Source organism: Protopterus annectens, chromosome 5.part1 (assembly GCF_019279795.1).
Source record: "Protopterus annectens isolate FY-2018-M chromosome 5.part1, PAN1.0, whole genome shotgun sequence".
In the NCBI taxonomy this organism is placed as follows: domain Eukaryota; kingdom Metazoa; phylum Chordata; order Ceratodontiformes; family Protopteridae; genus Protopterus; species Protopterus annectens.
In genome coordinates, this window is record NC_056736.1 from 97247273 (window position 1) to 97270934 (window position 23662).

General features: G+C 36.1%; 1 protein-coding gene across 1 annotated transcript in view; it reads right to left on the reverse strand.

Annotated features, from left to right (window-relative positions):
• Positions 1–356: 356 nt before the first annotated feature.
• Positions 357–23662, reverse strand: part of EDNRB (endothelin receptor type B) — a 379533-nt gene continuing 356227 nt past the window's right edge. Inside the window, exon 8 of the mRNA XM_044072911.1 lies at positions 357–3120. Within this exon, the coding sequence (XP_043928846.1) occupies positions 2989–3120 (132 nt within the window). The 3' untranslated portion in view covers positions 357–2988. The remainder of the gene's footprint in view (positions 3121–23662) is intronic.

Here is a 23662-nt window from a genome sequence, read left to right on the forward strand (position 1 = left end):
CATTGACAGAATATTGGTTTCTCCAGTTTTAAACAGACTCAGATGTTATGTTTCCTTCTATGTGTAGCAATCACAGACTTGATGTATTAGTTATAAGGTGATGAGACTGCTGCTAGGGTTTTACGTCTGACACAAAATATCACTTCATTTTCCAGAATTACTGTATCATTCAATTTAAACCCTTTAACATGTTATTTTCAGTTGGACATGTATCACTTTACATGAAGCAACCAGGCATATTCAGTGGTACATGTCCCACATTGCATTCTTAACCTATATTCCCAGAAATCCACTAAAAAGCATCTTTGATGCATTACATTTTAGGATGAAATCTGACATAAAAGAATAGGCAAACAGAAACTTTTTTATATTTATTGATATGTTAAACAAAAAAGTGTAGACTTATACCTTACAACAGGATTCACATTTATAAATGATTTTAATGCAATGACTCAACAGAAGAAATATTTACAATAACACATTGCTGTATAAAAATATATATACAATACATGGATGGGAGTGTTCTGCTTTTGTGCGGCATATAGTGATATAAGGTTATAAATAAAATAATTGTAAAGCAATTTTGGTAATATTCAAAATTTTAAAATAAACACTAACACATGTATCTTATAATAATTAATTTTCACCTGTTCTGTTGACTGTAAATGAATGCCATATAAAATATTATCCATTTTAATATGTCCACCTATTGTTTTCATGTTTAAGAAAAGCACACCTAAATCACTGGCTCAACAGAGAAATTCTCTCTTGAAATGTAAGGCAGGTGTTTGGCTCAAAAAGTAATACACTATCTAGTTCATTTGCATTTCCTAGAAGCAAAAGGCACATTGATAATGATGTAGCCATGTACAATTAATTATATCAAGATAGGTCAAATATTTATGTTACATAAATATTCCACTTGAAAATCACTTATAACTGAAGGTATGAGTTCATATCTGATTTCATGGAGCAACTATTTAAAAAATCAACTCAGAGAAAAAGAGCGAGATAAGAGTTAACACATCAAGACAGAGTAAAAAAGATTATGGTAAGATTTAAACATTAATCCACTGCAAAATGCTTAATCAAATTAATTTTATCTATAGAATGACTGAATTTCTGAATACATTTTAAAAAACATATTCTTTGTATAAAAATGTAGCTGCCAATTTGACTTTCTCGTTAACACTGTTCATACAGCAGCACTCTGCCAAACCTAGCCAGATCAGCTGGTTCCATTTCTTCAGAGGGAGAGAGAGAGAGAGAGAGAGAGAGAGAGAGAGAGAGAGGAAAGGAATATCTGGAGGTTATTATTTAAAAAAATGCATTTAGAATAGTTACTTTGGTCAGAGCTAACTAATGCTGTGAATTAAAATACTTCATATAATTTAATAACTGAGGGAAGGCTGACATGTAAACTCGATGACAGTTTCTAGCAACAGAATTGTGCATTAGTTATTATGATTTCATCCTAAACAGACTGTGTACCAGCTGCAAATTATTATGACTGACAATAGCTGTATTACAACGTAGTCATTTCTTATAAACACTTGTGAATTGCCCCAGGGAAAGAGCAGCATGATGCAGACATACTTCTGGACCCTACAGTTCTGAAAAGAAGTTGAAAGGAATTCCATTGATTATTAAACAGTATCTGCATAAGTAACATTTTGCCAAATTTATTTACAGACTTAGTAGTTTAAATTCATTTTTAGTCACACTGGCTGCATTGTAATGTCTTTAAGGGAGATTGGAATCAACCCAGACATAAATGGTGATGCCAAAAAGAATCAGAGATAAAATGTGAAATATATTAAGCACTGGAATCTACCTTGCATGGATTTTCACCATATATATATATATATATATATATATATATATATATATATATACATACCAACTACAGCAACCAAAAGTGAGAGATGTGACATGAAATTCTGGAAGTAAAATGTTTGGTACTGTAAGCTTGTGAAGGGACAGTTAAAATGTTTTGAAATTTCACACAATGCTCAAACATAGTATCATGAGTGCTACATAGCATATTTTATTATTTGATCATTTACTATATGAAAATTAGATATGACTCCAGTTTGTAAAGCATCATAATACGATTGCATCATTATTTGTTCATTTATATTTATGAAGTGCTTGCCATATCTAGAAATTTAATAAGTGTTTCTACATACATCACCATGGCAAATCTAATCTCATTATATTGATATCAAAATATAATGATTTGCCATATACAGAATTCAACCAGAGTGAAGTGGAAAGAAAAGAGTCAAAACTACTTGCAGTATCCATGTTTATATAATTTGTTCCATTCACACACTGCTGTTCAAAACTGATTGCTGAAATGACAACAGCATAAGGTTAATAATTTTATATAACAGATTTAAATCTAATACATAGTAACCGCAAAAAATACAGTTTTATAGAAAACTGGAATTTTCTTAACAATATAGAAGATTTTAATAAGTATGAAACAGCTTATATCACAGCTGATATTCTAATTCCAAGACATGATCTTCCACTATAATGTTTTGCCAGGACGAGCTCAGGCTGTTAAGAGTTTAAGCTTATATTCTGTGTCACTTTAACCATTCAGTTCTACGTGTAGTTCAGATCATTAATGTGTCCATAAATTAGCTCAGTATAGACTACAGAGCCATTGTAAATAAATGATCAGTCATACGATTTGCAGTCCTGAGAATCCATTTGCAGAACACAAAGGATCATTTCAGACAGACAAGGACCTGTATGTGCAACGACCATAAAATGTTAAGTGCCTTTAAATAGTTACGGTGTCTCCTGGCCTGATCTGTGCTCATTTGTTTGCAATAAGAGGCATATGTGTTGTGCTAAATGCTAATAATATCACACAGTCATTACTACATTTTTGGGGGGAGCATGCCTGTGAAATCCAAGGTTATATTCACAGCAAATTAGAAGTCATCTGCATGAGTGAGCATGGCATCTTCATCTTCAAGATGTACTGTACTTATTACTATAGCGAAAGTTGTCATATCCAGGGTAATTAGCTTTAAACTTCAGACAGGATTGCTTGTCCTCCAGAGGTAACAACTCTTTTGATTGGCACCAGCAGCAAAGGCATGACTGAAACATGAAAAAAAATAAAATTATTTTCTTGACCTTGCTTGGGCAGTTAGCGGTAAAGTTACTTAACATTCAAAGCATCCTCTATTTTATCATAGCTAATTTATATGACAGAAACTGGATACTGAAAACAATAGCAAAGTCTACGATTAGGAATAAAACTGTCAAAAATAAATGTACAAAACTCAAGCTGACATTTAAAATTTTAAATTGAAACAAACACCTTGTTAAAATAATTACAAAAATTAACATTTTTCAATGCATGCCCTTTGGACACATTTGGCATTTTTGTTTAGGTCAGGATGCAATAGACAGAGGTAGCTATAAATGATAATCTGTCTTCTCTATCTAAAAAAAACATACTTTCACATAGCAGGCCCAGTGCTGCTAAGTGTCTGTTTTCAGGTCTGACACAGAAAAAATATTCTGGAATAACAATGGTTGTTAGCCAAAGAAATAGGATTGGCTATCCACAGAAGAGCATTCACAAGCAGTGTGTGTGTGTGTGTGTGTGTGTGTGTGTGTGTGTGTGTGTGTGTGTGTGTGTGTGTGTGTGTGTGTCAGTGTGCATGTATGTATGTGTGCACCCACATGCATGTGGTATGAAGGTGTGATGAGTGCATGTTTATGTTTGAAGAGAACCAGCAGAAACAAGCTAAACCGGAATGCACACAAAGCTGACAGTTATGCTGTAAAGAGCAAAGAACGAAACTGTTTATTTGCATCCTGGAATTTTCTGTAGAAAAGTAGGAGCGACATGAGGATTTGTTAATCTATTTATTTTTCTTATTGGATTTGTTATACACTGAAGTCTGCAGAAGCCTTGAGTTATTTTTTTTCAGTGGAGTACTGGGAGAACAAAATATTTAACAGACCTGCTCTGAACATTATAGTATAGTACTTGAGGCTAATTTGACTCTTATTTCAGTGGAAGTCAGTATGTAGTTAACAGGCCATAAACAGCGACAACTTGGAAATCCACTGAGAACTGCTGTGAGCTGGTAAATATGGTGATTGTGTAGTGCACTGGCTCACTAGATGCACAGTAGCAAGCACTGCTTAAAACCCTCCCCCATTGTTGTATGTCAGTTGGAAGTATTCAATATTCATTCGGTGTGAAGGAATATTTATTCTGTTTTCGAACTGTACGATGCCACAAAAATAGAGACAATAAAGACAACACAGCATACCTCTCACAATTTCAAACATAACGCTAACAAATGCTCAACCCCAGACGCATTTACATTCATCTTAAGTGACAGCTTAAAAACACAAGTCATTGTTTTAAACTTGTATTACTTTCACTGAACATCTTGAAATATTGAGTAGTACCAGCTAATAAATGTGAACAGCATAGTATGTGGTTTTAACCACCTGATCTACAATAAGCAGGAAAATATTCGCAACTTAAGCATGTAAGGCTATTCAGCCTTACAATGAAAAAAGGTAGTCAGACAATGTGAGAATTGTCATTCATAAGAACTACCATAAATAACAGCGATACGTAAAACAGAGAGCACTTCCTCTATGATTTAATTTTACATTTTTGCTTTACACATTTAACACTCTAATGAAGCACTTCATACAATGACAACCCAGTTTTCTGTAGGAGTGCACAAACTTAACTTCAGCTGCAAACTTAAAGAGTTTGAGTATCTATATATGCTGCTTTCGGTCACTTTTGTTACAGAACTTCAAACCTATACAACTAAAACACAAGTCAAAAGTCCAATTCCCCAAAAAGGGAATCGAAAGTGAAAGCCGCTTGATTTTCATTACTAGTCTCATGTTCCCTCTCTCTCTGCAGAGGTACGCATGAAGCCACATATTAGTGTTATTAGCCGATACAAAAAAAACAAAACAAGCAAAGGATACTGGCAAGGGCAGATAAGCATAGATACTGACAACTACTGGAAACGTCTCCAACAATATTACTGGAGCATTTTAGACAGGTGGCAATGCAGCACCAATTCACATCTACTTGTGCAGCATGGAAACAGCTGACAGAGTTACAGCCCTCCACTATCAGGTTCTAAATTCACTCAAACAGGTACAACTTCTCACTTGCAAAAGAACACAGACACCATAAATAGCCATAATCCTCTAAACTATGATCGCTGTATACCACGTACTACAAAGATGTATATTTGAATATACTTGAATATATATGTTAAAAGATAGGTAACTGGTCTCTGTTTTTAAATAGTCAGACTTTTTGCAGTACAAATTTGTTACATTCGGCCACATTAATTGTATGCATGATGTCACTGCCTAATATGAATGGCATGTCAATCATGCCTCATTTCATATGCGACTTTTTACGCCAATTACCGGAGCCATGCCCACTCCTGTGCAGAACTGAAGGTGAGCCAGTACATTACACTATCGCTGTAAATACTGCTTTTTACGAGTTACAGCCAGTCTAGCTGAACTGAAAGCATAGTAGCATAGTTGACAGCAAACAGAAAACTGTTACTGCTTTTTCTCATCTTTACCACTTTGTTAATGTGAAACCAAAGTACGTGTTTCACGAAACTGCCATGAGTGAAGTGACCATTCTACCAATAAGGCTGCAAAACCATTGTGCAATAATCATAAGCCACATGCCTCTCCGATACTGCTCAGACAGGGACCTTGGCTATCTTAGTTTGCATCAAAGGCCAAAAGCAGAAACAAATTTTTCTCACTTCATTTAGAGTATTCAAAGTCATTTGCATAGATTTTGTGCTAGGATTTCATGTATTATTTGATGAAACACAAAAACAGTGAAGGTGCACATATGAATGACATGTAAAGCCAAAACACGTGTCGTAGTTGATTCATGCCTTCCGCAAACTTTAAAAATCTATTTTTGCAAGGGAAGCAAAATGATTTGACTTTGTGAGGTGCAGAGAAACTTGATTTACCAAGTTTGGTTCACATTGCTGGCTGATTGCCAGAGAATCTCACCTCTAGAGATCTAATTCATTCCATGGTGCTTATGACCTCAGAATGAACCGTATTTTGATAAAGATTATGGAAAGAGGGTAATACCTGTTTTACATGCTCAGTAAACTCTAGGGTAGACTGATATCAAGCAATCAGATTCTCTGCATCATATTTCTGTTATCTGCAGGGGATGCTTTTTCTGACAATGTACTATCTCACTAGACAATACTAGCCTTCTTCGCATCTGTAGCTAAGCATGATTTACTTCTTCACTGGGCAATCTGCTTTGTCATTTAGGTAGCTGATTTTTAGCCTTTACATTCTCAGTGGAAATATCAGCCAAACATGAGCAATAACCTTCATGTGAACATGAGAATACTTTCAGTTCCTTTGGACTTACATGTTACTGGATTTGTCTTCCTACTGCATTTCCCTTCTATGCATTATATGATCCAATTGACAGATAGGCAGTCAATGATCTTGAAAATTTAAAGCTAAGCTGGATGCTTTTCTTTCCATCTTTCTTCCCATCTATCCATCTAGCAATCCACTCCTTCTTTTATTCAGATTTCTATAGCTTATTTCATTTGAAGCAGAACTGTGGGAGACAGATACTGTCCCAAAAAACAAAATGCATCAAAGCAGTGACCAGGTCAGGGTGACACACCAGTCCACTGCATGACAGACACAGTCATTGACAAATGACAGCTAGAGACAATGCATCTTTACTAGTTGGTCTGATGATGTATCTTTGAAATGTTACAGGAAAATGAAAATGTTGTAGAAAACCCACACTAAGATGGAAAGCACATACAAACTTCACATGGAAAATATGTTAACTGATGCTGTTGCTACATATTATTATAATCCTATACAAACTATGGCTAGGTGAAGAAATGGAAATGAGAAGTTAGTTGTTATAATTGCTTGACCAGTTGTTCAAAGCCAATAAATATATATATGTGTGTGTGTGTGTGTGTGTGTGTGTGTGTGTGTGTGTGTGTGTGTGTGTGTGTGTACATATATATATATATATATATATATATATATATATATATATATATATTTATATTTAAAAGCAGCAGCAAAAACACCCAGAAATAAGTTCCAAACACCAAGTACAAGGTGAAACTTGCATCTAATCTACAAAGAACCAGCACTCAGGTTGCAGCAGTTAATTTGTATATTTAACGGCTGAAACAACATCCACTATACCATCTGCAAACCATTTTCACTGCTGACCACAGCTTCTTTAGTGCAAAAAATATACCTCAACATATCATATCTTAGCAAGGTTATATAGCAATTCATATGTCACATGACTAACATATACCAATATCAAAAAAAGAGGGAAAAAAGAAAAACAGTTCTATCAGCTGTTTTCTGTTTAAACACTGAACTATATAAGTAGTCGTTCAATCCAAGGGGAAATGTCCCATCTTTGCACTGCACTTTCTTTATTTTTTATCAAAAATATTTTGTATATTTTCCATAGCATATTTGAACTTTTTGAAACAGCATTAGTGCCAGTCAAACTGAGTATACCGTTTGAATGAACTAAACGTATTTGTCTAAAGCACTCTCGTTTTTTTTAATCTAATGTCAATTAGAAATGTAGAAATTCCAGCTTTTAAAGTATATGGAGTTTGCTGCACAAAAAAGGCACCCCAGAAACATTCTGTAAGGTAAACTATATTTCTACTCTAGTATTGCATGCTACCATAGTTCTTATTTGTGTGGTGGATTCTGTGCTCTTCATTAAGAAAAACTGTGTACTAAACCCAGCATCACATTTATTACAGAATCTACATGGTTTACTTCCACATAATGTGGTTGGGGTGGAGGCAGCATGTTAGGGTTACCATCCCTTTTGTGGTGGTTAAAAAATTGTGACAAACACTTATTTTTTCTGTAACCACATTTACATTTGTTGCCAAGCCAACCATTTAATGTGTTGCTGCTCAGTAAAACTGATCAGTGTTTGTAAATGATTCTCTTTATACTTGACACTATAAGTATTAACAAAACAGATGTTTTTATGTGTGCTTTTCCTTTGGAATGAATATTGTAACATGTCAGCATGGTCTGACCGAGCATGTTGTAAATCCCCACTAGAATATCCCCTATGTGTGAATCTGTGTGTAAGATCTAATAACATAGGTTGGCAAAGGTTGGCAAAATGGTTAAGGTGCTTACATTATAGACACAAAGTGCAGGATTTGATTCTCACATTGGGGACTGGCTACGCTTAAAATGGCCCGCAAGAGCAGTTAGACTAGTACTAATCTCACAAAGTTTGGGGTTTCTACAAATTTGTTTCACTGTCATGTACTGTGATTTTAGAATGCTGCCAAGTACATGGCATGAATAACGGCTGTTGTAATGTAAAAATGCATTTTTTCAAAAAGGTCTTTCTATGCAGTGTAGTCATTATGTTTCAATTAAACAGTTTGGTGACCTCAACATTAAAAAAAATCAATGTTAAAGACAGTTCTGCACATATGCTAAATTTGATCCCAAACTCATTGTTGTTTAAATATCTCCAAAAAGGACATAGTTCTTCATAGCTACTTGATTAAACCATAGGTTCATAGGTTCACTGGTAATTACTAGGCTAGCTGCCCTTGAAGGCCAGTTTAAGCCTATCAAATTAACCTATCCCATTTAGTTTGAGATTGCCTTTCCATCCAGTGGTCATTAATTATATATCACCCCTAATGAGAATAACTGGGATCGCATGCATGGGATAAAGCAAGAGCTGCCACTATCAATTAGGGGGAAGTCCTGGGGACCTAGAACATGGTAAACCCAGTCACAGTTAAAATAACAACTGTCAAAAACCAAGAAAAATGGACTGAAGAACGCTAACTACAATATTTATTAAATACAAAGCTTTCAGGAAGTCTTCCTGAATATGGATAGAAGCAATCATCCATGTATCTATGCCAGATATTCATGGATAGAAAGTAAATATTACATTCCAAGATATAAATGTATTCAACCTCAAAAAGTGTCATAGACAAATCTGCATAGATATGGGCTAAAGCTGCCCCCATTGTGGTAGGCTTAAAAAATAAATAGCACTCCTTGTTGTAACAGAACATATTCTGAGTCAAAATTACATCAGGTAACTGGGCCAAAAAACATTGAACTCAAAACTGCATATGTCTAAAGCAGCTAGTCAGTATTTTAATGACGCTAGTCCTTTTTCATAGGCTATAGATGTATACTGTGCATTGACATCAAATGTGCATAATTACTATTGTTCTTCAAAAATCAAATATGACATAACAAAGACACACTGTGTAGTATCCCATATTCTGGAACATAGCTAGGATAGAAGTATACACTTAAAAGTATGACCTCCTGTTTTATCTCTCTGTAGCTTTTCATATCTTCTACTTGTCTTTTAAAAACTGTTCATATGTTAGGTAAAACTTACAGCACTATTATTATTATGTGTGAGGTATAGGTTCATAGGTGGCTTAGGCCCATGAGCCATTTTAAGACTAGCCAAGCTTACCACAAAGTTATCAAAATATTTCTATCATATGTCATTACTACAAGGAATGTTATGGTTATGACACAGGCTTGTACACCTCAAGTATTCAGACACTGCCATATCCAATATGGACACTGGTGCCAAACCAGGGGTACATTTGAGATTTCCCATCCACTGGTCAAAGTTACATCTGAATATGGTTAGGAATGCACTTTGCTTTACATGGACAGGAAGCCACTTCTAGAGAAGGGGTAATCTTTGAGAAACATAGCTGTCCCACCAATGTACCCTGTTTAGGTCACAGATGAGATTTAGGTCCTTAGAACTGGTATTTCTGATGTTATTTGTTTTGTAGATGTGCAACAGATCCATCAGTGTGAGATCAGAGGATGCTTGGGAGGCTAGGCATAGATCATGGGGCAGTAGTGTATAACAGACAGAGTGCAGGGATAGGGTTTTGAGGTGGTCCATATCAGACTTGTATTCTTTTTGTGAGTAGCTTTTTTGGTCTCTCAAGCTGTTGCAAGTGTCTGGTCAGGCACATGCCAAAGGGTGCATTGTACTCGATGAATGGTCTGATGAGAGCCAAGTGCAGAGGAAGAATGCCCTCCTTTACCAGCATGCCATGCCCTTACTTATAAGTTGTGCAATGTAGAATGATTTTATGAACACAGCAGACATGTGATGGTCAAAGGTCAGGTATGATTGTCAAAGGCCAGGTTATTGTCAACATCCGTTCCCAGATCCCTAACCACTGATTCTACTTTTAGTTGGGGGGTATCAATGTGGTAATTTCTAGGGATGAACTCCTTTCCAAAAGGTACTATTATGCATTGTTTGCATTAAGTTTTAGTCCATGGCTCTGGCATCAGTTATTTGTCTGCATCAGGCCCTCTTGAAGGCTAGCTGTGTCTTAAGGGGATTCAATGACAATGGCCTGCACCTAGTTTGCAGTCATCTGCTTTTTTCTCAGCTCGAGGCCCGTGACATTTGCCTTGACTTCAGAGAAGTAGGTGCCAAAAAGGAGAGACCTCAGCACAGTTCCCTGTGGGACTTCACTAGTGACTTGTCTCTTTGTGGAGGTGGATTCCCTTATCCTAACTTCTTGCTCCCAATCAGTGAGCCAAATCCATATCTATTGGGTGACATATGGGTTTATGCCAAATTTTGTAAGTTTATCTGCAATGCATGAGGTAGGCAGTGTGCACTGTTTTCCACTCATCCATAGTTTTAGTGACCTTCTTGAAGAAGTCCAACAGGTTAAGCAAGCAAGATCTTCCTTTAACCAAATCAAACTGGGTAGTGTCCTGTGTCCTGCAAGTTTTCCAAGGCCACTGTTTATCAGGTCCATAATAATTATTTCCATGGTCTTGCATGTGATGACCTCTCTACCCCAGGCCAGTAATCAAGCAGCCTCAATCCTCATCACTGACACTGGTGAGAGATGGTCACTAAAATCATGAATGAATTTACACATTATTTTTTCAGATGCAGCTCTCTGCATCAAGCACAATTTTCCAAAGAGCACACAGGGAGCACACTTCAGACCTGGGACTGGACTCTCTGTCGCTCCTGATACCAAACAAGACTCACAATGGAGCACTGTGTCCTAGTTCTAGGTAGCTGACACACCCACACCTGGATAGTTAATTTTCTTACACACACACACACACACACACACACACACACACACACACACACACACACACACAAACACACACACACACACACACTCCTGGGAAAGGCTGCTACAGATTTACTAGCTGTACCCTGTCTGCTCAGACTATAAGGTAACCACGCTGCCACCAGTCAACTACTCTCAGGCTCTTACAATGGTATCCAATTATACTGAGTAAAATCAGTACTAACATAAATGGAAGAGTGTAACCAAAGCAGCAAGGCTTTCGGAGTGGCCAAGGCATCACTGAAATAAGCACAGTATTCTCAAGATGTAAAAGTATTCTCTGAAAGACCAGCCACAATGAAAGGTATAAAATATTAATAATAAATAATAAAATAGAAAACAAGAGAATATTAAATATCGAATTACAATAAACACCAGAGTTTCTATCACAGGAGAAATAAAAATAACACAGTTGGACAGATTCAAATAGATGCAGAAAAATGCTACTTAACTAATCTTACTGTATTTCCTGACTGTCTAAAGAATAAATGTTCCCTAGCTAACTTAATTAATACAGCAAGGCAAGATTAGATGCTGAGATGCTTACTTCCACAGGGCAAGGTGATGAGCTTCTCACTTACACTGAACTGAAATGAATTCAACTGACTAACTGTGATAACTGTCATAGATCTTTACATCAGGTTGCAAAGAAAACAAAACAAAGTAATGTGAGAGTTCCATCCTCTCAGTGCTGGTTATAGAATAACATCACATTTGATCACATGACTGTGGTACATTACACATTCAGAGCTTTGCTAAGATCTGTTGCAGTGTTTGAAAATGATAGAACAATTTCAAAAACTTCTACTATTCCCTTCCAAAATTCTTTGTTTAAACATATACATTTAATCAGTTATTAAACCACTGTTGACAGTTTTTTAACATAAGCATCTGTACAACTCAGTGTGATAGGCAAATGACACAAAATTATTTACAAAACTCCAGCTAACTATGCTGGAAAATGTCACACATGGACTGCCCTATTCTCCCCTGGCATGGATGGCAACACCTCACATTGTCACATTGAATATGAGACGAGTCAGACTTGGGTCTGCAGTTCTTTGAGTCCATGGAAGTCCCACTCTTGTGTAGAGGGATAACCACTGCAGTCCTTCCTTTGTTTGGTGCAAAGCTTGTCTGGAGAGAATATTTAAAAAGAGATTCTAGAGACAGGTCCAGTTTCATGCTATTCTGGAGGCATCCAGGGATATTATCAGGGCCCATTGAAGCAAAGATTTTGGCTTTAGGGACTGCAGTGAGGGTCTAGATTGTTGAAGGAGAAATGCTGGAGTGTATTTCCTGGAGGTGTGACAAGTGGTGACAGGGGGTTAAAACTGGAGCTAAATTTACTGGCCAGTAGATTTGTTGTATCATCTGACACAGTATAGGTACTTCCATTCTCTATTTGTTCAGCACATTGTTGGGTGCTGTCTTTAAGGCTGTGGACATAAATGAAAGTCTTATGGTTGTCCTTAGCTTGGGAGGCTATATTATCTTAAATTTGACTTTGGTGGACTAGATTAGTCCCAAGTTGCTTGCTCAAATTGATGAGGGAGTTTTTACTTTGCTGGACAATGCCCTTCTGTTTATACTATGATTGCATGATGCTGGCTTGTTTTTGGAATTTGTCTAATGTTTATTTCAGGGTAAGGTTCAGCTGTCTCTATGCAGCTATTTACATAACTGTACAGTATTTCCATGAACAATTCCACATAGGCAGCTGTGTTCTCAGGCTTTGTTGTGGCTTGGAATTTTGCTAGACAGCTGCTTATAAGGAGGTAGTTAGCCTTTTAATATTTTCTAAATGTTCTATGGTTAGCTGTTGTCCCAGGTTTAACATTTATTTCACAGGAGACAGCTTTGTGGACTAACCTGACCAATGTGAACTTTACATTAGGAGGGAAAGCATCAGTTCCCCATATATGTATGAACCAGGTCTATGATACTTGCACCCCTGATGGGCATGCAGACTAGCTGTTCTAGGGTGTTTGTACTAAGAAAGTCCTGTGATCTCTGGGCCTGCATGTTTGAGGGCATTTATAATTCCCAGTTAATGTTGGGGTAGTAAATGTCACCCATAAATATTGTGTTGCATTGAATGGGGAGTGTCTACAGTTCATTGAAATACATTGTATGGACTGTAGACACTCCCCATTCAATCCAACACAATATTTATGGGGAGTGTCTACAGTTCATTGAAATACATTGTATGGACTTCCTGTGTCATGAAATGAAATAGAAAATGTTATTTTGTTGCTTTTAATTTGATTTTCCACATTCTTATTATTTTTTGGAAAATTGTTGGTAACAGCTTTTTTTAATATGTTTATTTGTTAAATAGGGTATAACTGTGATCCCCATGGATCAATTTTAGTTTCAACCCAGGGTTGCAATAGGTTAAACATGCCACAAAGAACAAACTTAGTACACTCGGAATAAACTAAAATATGGTTATATAATGGTACAATAAACACTGTTTATAAATGGTGCCAAATAAATTTAATAAGCCTTTGAGGAGTTATATACAATATTTGCAGAAAAGAAAAATAAGTGGGTATGGGCTGTGTAGATTGCAGGGAGAGAGTGAGGAAGAGTGAGGTAGGTGTACAGGGATTAATGAAGGCAAAGGATAGTGGAAGAAAGGAGGAAGAGGGTAGAATAGAATAAGGCAGATGTAAGGAAGAAAGGACATGATAAGAGAGCAGGGGAGGGGAGAGGAGAGGACTTAAGGGTGTCATGTCAATGATGACAACTGAGCATCTTAATCTGAAAGGAATTGTCATGGAATGGATGGGACTTGCTCTTAGACAAACAGTTTTATTCGCATTACTTTGTTGTATAACATCACCCTGCACTGCAAACCTAAGAGGTAAAATCATCTCCAAAAAAAAAAAAAAAAAAGATTTGAAAACTCTTTTTCCCATGTCCCAGAAAAATTAGATGCAGGTGAAATGAGTGAGCCTGATACATACAGTCAAATGAACTAATATTTGTTAATGGAATACTTTGTCTGAGCCATACCTAGGAGCCATTTCTAGATTATACAAATTGTCTGTACACAGAAATATAATACACACATATATACTTATAAATATATACATGCCTGTAGGTTTTGTGGTTACGTACAGTACTGCATTCTTTAGAAGCATGCATTATCACAAATAGGGGGATGAAGAGTTGCTTGATTTAATAGACATAGACTGAAAGAAATAGACTGCAGTAGGTTAATAAAACCCAAAAAGTCAGACGTCTGATAAAACAAATGAACACAGAATTAGGACTGTTCATAGAGATTCATGCAATATAACAGAAGTAAACAGGATATATTATTGTGCAGCTAAATTAATAACTGATAAAGTTCTACCACAAGAACACAGGGTAGTGAGGGAAAGGAAGGGGAGAAATTGAATAACATCATGGAAATATTGAATACAGACAACTATAAAGCAGTTAAGACAAGAAGTGTCACTGTTAGAAAAATATAGAAAAGGGAACAAATCAACAAAAATACTAAGAAAAATAGATGTGATAAAAGCAATTCACAGTATTAGAACAGACCAGGACCTATCATGCACTATCACAAATAATAAACTAAAAATATCAGCACAGGCAGAAAAACTTAGAAGATACAGATAAACATAAAGGAAAAGTACAAAATAAGCAATTTATTGATGACCCAAAAAAGTTTTATAGAGAATTGGGAAACAAAGTAAAAGGAATTGAAAGACTGCCACAAAAAGAAGAAACAGATCCATTTTGGAGAAATATCTATGAAAATCCTGTGGAACATAACAAGAAAGTTAAATGGATAGTTAAAGAAAGAAAAAGAAGTTTAAAGGTAAAGGACATGAAATGGCATGAAGTAACAGTGAAAGAGATTGAAATAAAGTTAAGAAAAGCCTCTAACTGGAAAACCCCAGGCCCAGATGCAGTACCTAACTTGTGGTTAAAAGTATTAACATCTTTGCATGAAGATTTAGCCATGAGTAAGAACTATTTACATGCACACCCTGAATAGACACCAACCTGGCTAACAACAGGCAAAACAATGCTACTTAAGAGTGAACCTGCAAGCTCCTCAAAAGATTATAGACCGATAACTTGCCTTTTGATGACATATAAACTATATACTGGTACTGATGCTGACAGAGTCTATAGTCATTTAGAAGAAAATTCAATTATGGCAATAGAACAAAAGGGCAATCAAAGAAATTCATATGGAACAAAGGATCATTTGCTGTTAAAGTCATAGTGGAGAACTGTAAAAAAGGGGAAGAATCTAAGTATGGTATGGCTTGACTGCAAAAAAGCATTTGATAGTATTTCACATTCATGGATAAAAGAGTGCTTAAAAAATGTATAAGATACATCCTACACTGATCAGCTACAATACAGTGACCATGAAACATTGGCAGACCACTTTGCATTTAAGCCATGATAAAGGACAAATTATTATCCCAGGGATAAAAATTCAAAGGGGGATATTCCAGGGTGACTCTCTGTCACTGCTGCTATTCTGTCTTGCCCTTAACCCATTAAGCTGTTTACTTAGCTTAGGCCGTGGCTATAATTTCGCTCCTAGAAAACAACAAAGTGTAAATTCTTCTCATCCTCTCTTTGTCGATGATTTAAAACTGTATAGCACATCAGATGAGGAACTGAAAGCACAACTGCAAGTTGTCAAAACTTTTTCAGATGATATAAGAATGTCATTTGATCTTGATAAATGTGCAAAAGCAACCTTTAAATCTGGAAAACTGCAATACCAGGAAAATATCAGTTTGGGACAATAATGTGATATAAAAGAACTTGAGCAAGAAGGAGTTCACAAATATTTGGGAACTGATGAAGGATCAGCAATAAAACATGAGCAGATGCAAATAAAACTTAGTAAGGAATATTTCAGAAGACTTAAATTAATTCTGAAAACAGCACTGACATATAGGAACAAAATTCAAGCTATAAACCAGTTTGCTCTACCTGTCCTAACTTACAGTTTTGGAGTGATTGACTGGCCCCAAAATGTGTTGGATAAACTAGATAGGAAAACAAGAAATCACTGTATACCAAGATTATATATTCCCCATTCTGAAGAAGGGATGGGCCACCTTGAAATTGATTACATGTATAGATCTGCAATTGTGGGACTCCACACATATCTGCTGACCTCACAAGACCCAAATGTAGTGAAAGTTTTGAAACATGAGTAGAATAAATCTAAGATGACTTCCCTACTTGCTTAATCTAGTAGAAGCATATCGGCGTCAAGCAGAAATGGAAATCAAACCAGAAGTAGATAAAAATCAGGCAGCAACTGAATGTGCCAAAAAACAAAAGAAATATTATAAGGTGAAGGACCAGATGAAAAGGCAAGAAATATGAAGCATGCATAAATATAGTTGCAAGTATAGAAAACTTCTGGAAGAACCTCATGTTGATCAGGAACGAATGCAGGGATGGTTAAGGAGATGCAAATTCAAACCAAGAGATAAACGGTTAATATTGGTGGCACAGGATAATGGACTATGTATACATTGGTTTATAAAGTCCATTGAACATGCGTGAGAAACAGACAAATGTAGGTTTTGCAAAACAGAATTGGAAACAGTTGCACACCTAGTTGGTGGTTGCGACATACTAATGGCAGAAGGACTGTATACTGAAAGGCATAATAATGTGTCAAGACTGTTGCACTGGGGATTGTGCAAACATTATGGTACTGAAGTGTCTGAAAAACACTGGAAACATCAGCCACAAAGCATCATAGAAAATGATAATCTACATCACATGGGATCATCCATTACAAACAGTTCAAAAGATAGATACTAGGAAACGGGATGTAGCGGTCCAAAAAAAGAAGACAAAAGTAGCACTGATCATTGAAATTACCATACCCAGTGACTGCAGTGTCCTGTGTACAGAGAGACACAAATATCAGGATTTGCAAGCAGAAACAAGATCAATGTGGAAGAAAGATACCCTGATAGTTCCAATAGCAGTAGGAGTAACAGGTCTTATAAAAAAAGAATCTACAATCATATTTAGATATGTTACCAATACATGTAACTCCATACAAATTGCAGAAGGATTCATTACCGAGGACATTGCTGGTGCTGCGAAGAGCACTTCTGCTAACATCAAAGATTGAAGCAATACTAATTTCATGAACTTTAATCATGCTTTGACTTAGGAATGGGGTCCATTCCTGTCATGGTATTAGAAACCCAAATGATTTGGAGAAATTAAAAAGGGGATAGCAGATTATTATAAAATGATTGATTCATACAGCCTTTTTCTATTTTGTTTTCCTCATTCCAAACAAAATAGCAAATGGAAAGACAGAGAATTATTAGTCCTCACAAAGAATAAAGTAAACATAAAAATGTAATGCAAGTTGACATATTCCAATGTTATTTGCAAGCTAACATGTCTCATTAATGGGGATAAAGTGGTGAGGCATTCATCTGTGTGACTCTTTAATTTTATATTAATTCCTCTTCATTGATAAATCACAAACTAATATGACTTCCTTTGTTCTTTAAATCATCTTTATTTACAGAAACAGCAAGTGTTACCTACACTATACAATTCAATATTGATGAAGACATCTCCTTTGTACTGCAGAGTATACAGGAACACAGAAAAAACTATATATTAGTTTTGCTTGTTGCAAAACCAAAGATGGAATGACAAATTTCCATTTACTTAGCATCAGCACTGAAGATTCTTTTTGTAATGTTGAGGGGGGAGATGGGGAAAATGTGAATACAGGTAAAAAAGACAGCTGGAATGACTTAAGTTAGTATTAGGTAAATATTAACTGAGCTTGACTTCAAAACTATGACAAAATTTAAAGTGTGTGGGAAAGAACAGAAACATACATATGAAGAACATAAAAGCTTATAACATACACAGCTGGAATTCTTATGTGAATAAGTTACCCCACTGCCATAATCACCTCCTAACATGCAAATAAATAAATTAATCAATAAATAAATAAATGGAAGTGTGGGTGAGCATAGCTATGAATAAACAGATATATCACGAGTACAGTAAGTCCAACCTATAGTCAACTGGGAATAAAAATGATAAACTTTAGAAAAAGGTGTGCCAGAAAACTGGAAATGTTTAGAAAATTGCTCTGCCATTTAGACCAAAGAAACCAGAAAACTAACAACCACTCTACTTAATCTGTGTTGTCTGCTGGGTTAATCTTTGTTCAGCATTATAGATTTACTGCTAAATCTAGGATCGAATAAAAATAATTTTGTGGATTCTAGTGGTATAGTGAAGTTTGCAAGGATTATCAGTGTGTCATGATACCGCATGCTCATGCGGCTGTTCAGTGGGAGTGGCTAATGTTAATTAGCCATGTACTTTCTCCTGAAAATGCTCACTGCTCCATATTTACTGAGCTGGGAATTTCAGAGAATTTCTTTGTCTGAGTAAAATCTTAGTTTAGGAGGAAAAAGGGAATGCCCAACAAAAATGGTCTTCATCCATTCACTCTGTTGGGAGTTTGGAGTACAGCGGAGCCAATGGGGTGGGTGGGGTTGTCAAAGGATCAATATGTGTGGACATGTTTGTGCATGTCTGTAGTGCCATGAATGAGGCTGAATGAATAAATGTATGTGGATGTCTACCTGAGTTAGGTAGAAGATGCCAAGTGTGTGTGTGTGTGTGTGTGTGTGTGTGTGTGTGTGTGTGTGTGTGTGTGTGTATGTGCATGCTAGTGTGCATTGTTGTCTGAACATGTATGCGTGTGCGCATGCAAGTGCATGTTTGCATGAGTGTCTGAATGTGTGTGCTTCTATGTGTGTATGTACGAGATGTCTTTGCTAACATGATTTGTAGGCTGCTAGGGAGAACACTACCATGGTCGGTCTGACATAGATCTGTTCCGTTCAGAGACATAGTAATGAACTAATAATGAGGTGTTTCTAAGTGTGATTTTAGCATGTCTCTAAATATGACTTTCTCTCCATGGTGCTAATTCACCAATCCATTGTGGGCAATTACTGCAGGTAGAGAGTAGCTCTCTGAATCCTAGGAAATGTGGAACTGGAAAAAATATGCAGCAGCTCATAAGCTTTATAAAAATATTTGAAATTTTGACTAACAAATTACACACTATTGTCCGATAGCTAGCAAAGACTGATTTAAAAACTATTATCACCATAGTTGCTTTAGTATCTTTTATTATGGACAACCTGTTACATGCAGCAGAAAACTGAGCTCATTGTGATGAATTAAGTCAGTTCCCACAATCAACTAAAGCACCGATGAAATTTCATGAGGTATAATTGTGATTTTCTGTTTCTTATTTTTGCTTGTGATATGCAGTGCACAGATCAGCAGTATATGTTCTATTTATGTTATCATATGAGCCCAATACATGATGCCTCTTACTTGTTCTTTGCAGTTAGATATTCTCAAATGAAATATATAGGTGATTGAATATGGCTTATCAGTTCTGATGGAATCATGTCTTTCTCTCGTTTAATTGAAACTTTCAAATAACAGATCTTGAATAAACAGCATTTCACTGCTATGAAGAAGGAAGAATCTATCTCGACAACCAGTCACTACAACTTCACACTATCTCGACAACCAGTCACTACACTTCTGTTAACGACTTACTTTTTTTATCTTTTCTGATGCCTGTATTTAATTCCTAAAGTTGTTTACAGAAGCTACTAAAATATTTGTCTCAATCCATACATCTGCTTAGCATTCACCCAGATATGCTCTACTTAACATGTCAAAAGTATGCATCAATCTACATGCATTACTCTGAATGTCTGTATCATATTTCAGACGCTCTGTGCAGTGACTTTTTAAATATATTTGCAGTAGTTCATGCTTGTCTCCAATTTAGTGTTTCCTGTACACAAAACAAGGCATTTTCAGAAGTCAAACCCCATTGTTAGTATTTCTTTCCCAGTTTTTATGTGAACTTAGTGCATCTGTCAATGCTGTAGGCTCCACACAACTAATCTTCCTTCTTGCAGCAGTGGTGATCTTAGGTCTTTTTGCTTTATATCTGCTTGAGGCATTGTAAGTCATGTAGGGTCAGAATATTAACTGTGATTATGCTAGCTACCAATCTGTTTGGTACTCAAAAGTCTTACTTTGCTTTGCAGTCAAACTCCAATTCACATTCTCATCTAACAGCTTTCCTAAAGGTACATCTGACAAGTGTGGCATGAACCAGTATAGGAACAATATGATTCCTAAGAAATGCATTAATAAGGATTTGCTCTTGGAATTTAAGTACAGGAACTATACCATTCCTAAGAAATGCATTAATGAGGATTTGCTCTTGGAATTTAAGTACAAAAACTATACCATTCCTAAGAAATGCATTAATGAGGATTTGCTCTTGGAATTTAAGTACAGGAACTATATCATTCCTAAGAAATTCCTTAATGAGGATTTGCTCTTGGAATTTAAGTACAGGAACTATACCATTCCTAAGAAATGCATTAATGAGGATTTGCTCTTGGAATTTAAGTACAGGAATGATACCATTCCTAAGAAATGCATTAATGAGGATTTGCTCTTGGAATTTAAGTACAGGAATGATACTATTCCTAAGAAATGCATTAATGAGGATTTGCTCTTGGAATTTAAGTACAGGAACTATACCATTCCTAAGAAATGCATTAATGAGGATTTGCTCTTGGAATTTAAGTACAGGAACGATACAATTCCTAAGAAATGCATTAATGAGGATTTGCTCTTGGAATTTAAGTACAGGAACGATACCATTCCTAAGAAATGCATTAATGAGGATTTGCTGCTGGAATTTAAGTACAGGAACTATACCATTCCTAAGAAATGCATTAATGAGGATTTGCTCTTGGAATTTAAGTACAGGAACTATACCATTCCTAAGAAATGCATTAACGAGGATTTGCTCTTGGAATTTAAGTACAAGAACTATACCATTCCTAAGAAACGCATCAATGAGGATTTGATCTTGGAATTTAAGTACAGGAACTATACCATTCCTAAGAAATGCATTAATGAGGATTTGCTGTTGGAATTTGCAAATTTACAAGAGTGCATACGTTCTCTACATATGGTTGTATTAGATGCCCATAATAACATATTTCTTTGTTCAGCTCAAACCATAGGATTTATGTCTTACATAATGATGTTGCTTAATGGCTCCCTGTACCAAACTGCCATCAATGTTATTTACTGCTCTTTGTAAACCTTAAATGATATCCAGCTGCACCTGTATTAAAGGCCTGGTGAGTCAAAATAATGTCAAATTGTAGTATAATAGATCTAAATGTATCCAGTAGTGTGTTAAAGGCACATGGCTTTGAACTTGCCTCATCAAGCTTGATTTGTCATAAGTCATAATTAACAGGTAGCACTGAGAATAATTTTGCATTAGATATTAGCAGTCACTTCTACTATATGCAGTGGATAATGTTGTCTCAGAATCTATTTGTTATGGTCCTGTACATCAAGACAGATTCAGACTTTGTCTTCGCAAAACTTACCATGCAATCGACTGATGCTGTAACATGAGTCTATTTCACCAACATACTTAGATCTATATGCTGAAGTAACCCTTTTGTTTTTGCCTTCAGATCTTTAGGTACTCTGCGGTAGATATATCACTGGTACAGTATGTGGTGATAATCCAATGCAGCATTTTATCCTGAAGCAATCCTGACATTAATACACATCAGAAAATGTTGCTAAAAGATCAGTTTTAGTATCAGTGCTTTGCATATTGCTTTGTGTATTATGATACTGCATTTGCAGCACTGCTGATATAATGGACCAATTTATCATAAAATTCTGCCTGTAAGTCAGTTCAAAGGCTTTGTTGATTCACTTCATGTTTTTGTATTATTTCTGAAATGGGATTTGGCTTTTTCTCCTTTTAGCTCCCATCCTGTGCACATGCCCAGTAACGCTCAGTAACACTCAGGGGTGGGAGATGCAGTGGATGTCAGTGCTGTATCATCCCTCAATTATACAATGGGAGGACATGAGCTAGACTGGGCACCAACAGGCAACACTTGTTTCCCCAGTCTTCACCATGGAAATCAAACAGTGCATGTGTCACACAAAAGCATGTGCACCTTCTTTATCCCATTCACAGTGGGCATGCCCATGGTCACTGCCTGTGCAGCAAGCACTTGAGCAGCTTTTCCAACTTGGGTGGCCTGGGCCACATTTAAGGATTTATTCCTCTTAGCCACTAGTACAGGCTGTGTAGTTATCATGTACACCATGAACAATTCTACCTTTGATCAACAAATCACGCAACCTTCCAAATTTTCATGTATGCACCATGTGTTTCTAATCAGTCACATATGAATCAATATTTTAGTTACCTTTTAATTTTTTATAAAAACAAATGTCTAACAGAATTCTTTTCTTTGCTTTACAGTATGCCTGTAATTTAGTTTTCAGTACTGTGAATCATCTTTATTTTCTTTAGCAAAGCATTAAATACCTTAATGGCTTTTGTTGCCTGCAGTTTGTGAAACATGGTATGCATGACTGAATAAAGTTACCTACAGTAACATACAGATACAATCTTTAGATATAGGACTTCAGTTTTCTAACAGGTTTCTCTGCAGCTTTGAAGTTGTTGGAGGGTCATTTACGAACATAATTTGAGAAAACAATGTTAGACTATACGTATGGGGGGATATAATATATATATATATATATATATATATATATATATATATATATATATGGGTCTAATTCTTCTTATCGAATTCACATGTCATCAAATGGTACTTTGCCAACACCAGTATTTCAAATGTACATATTTCTGAAAGCTGACTTTGTTGAGTTCCGGTTAAGCGGATGAGTTAACATTAAGCTGGTGGCGAGAGACATTTAGGTACAAGTATGCAGTGCCTATGTACTTTGTCATTCTACATACTATTTTGTGGCTTGACAAATTTGACGGTGAGTGTTGTAATATTACGGATGTGGGTAATTCTTTTCATAGCACTAGTAGCTGGTAGTTTTAACTGAAGATTGCACTACAGTAGGGGAGGGAAATCTACAGTGTAGCTGGTAGTTTTAACTGGAGATTGCTCTACAGTAGGGGGAGAGAAATCTACAGTCATTTGCACTGTAGTGCAATCTCTTAGTTGGTATATATAAGTTGCAGGGGGTACAGAGGGGGCTTGCCCCCTCTGTATAAATACTAGAGAATGTGTGTTTTTGTTTTGTGTTTTTTAGCTAGCTAGAGTTTAAAAACAGTTTCAAATAGTGACAATAAAACTGAATGCAACTGCTGTGAGTTTGTAATGACAATTGCAACATGTTTGACAGTGTGAAATTTAAACCATAGTGAAGTGTGTCTTTAAATGTTGTTTTTTTAAATCCTGTTTGACAGTATTGCATTTATTGTTTAATACTGGGTGATTATTGGGAAA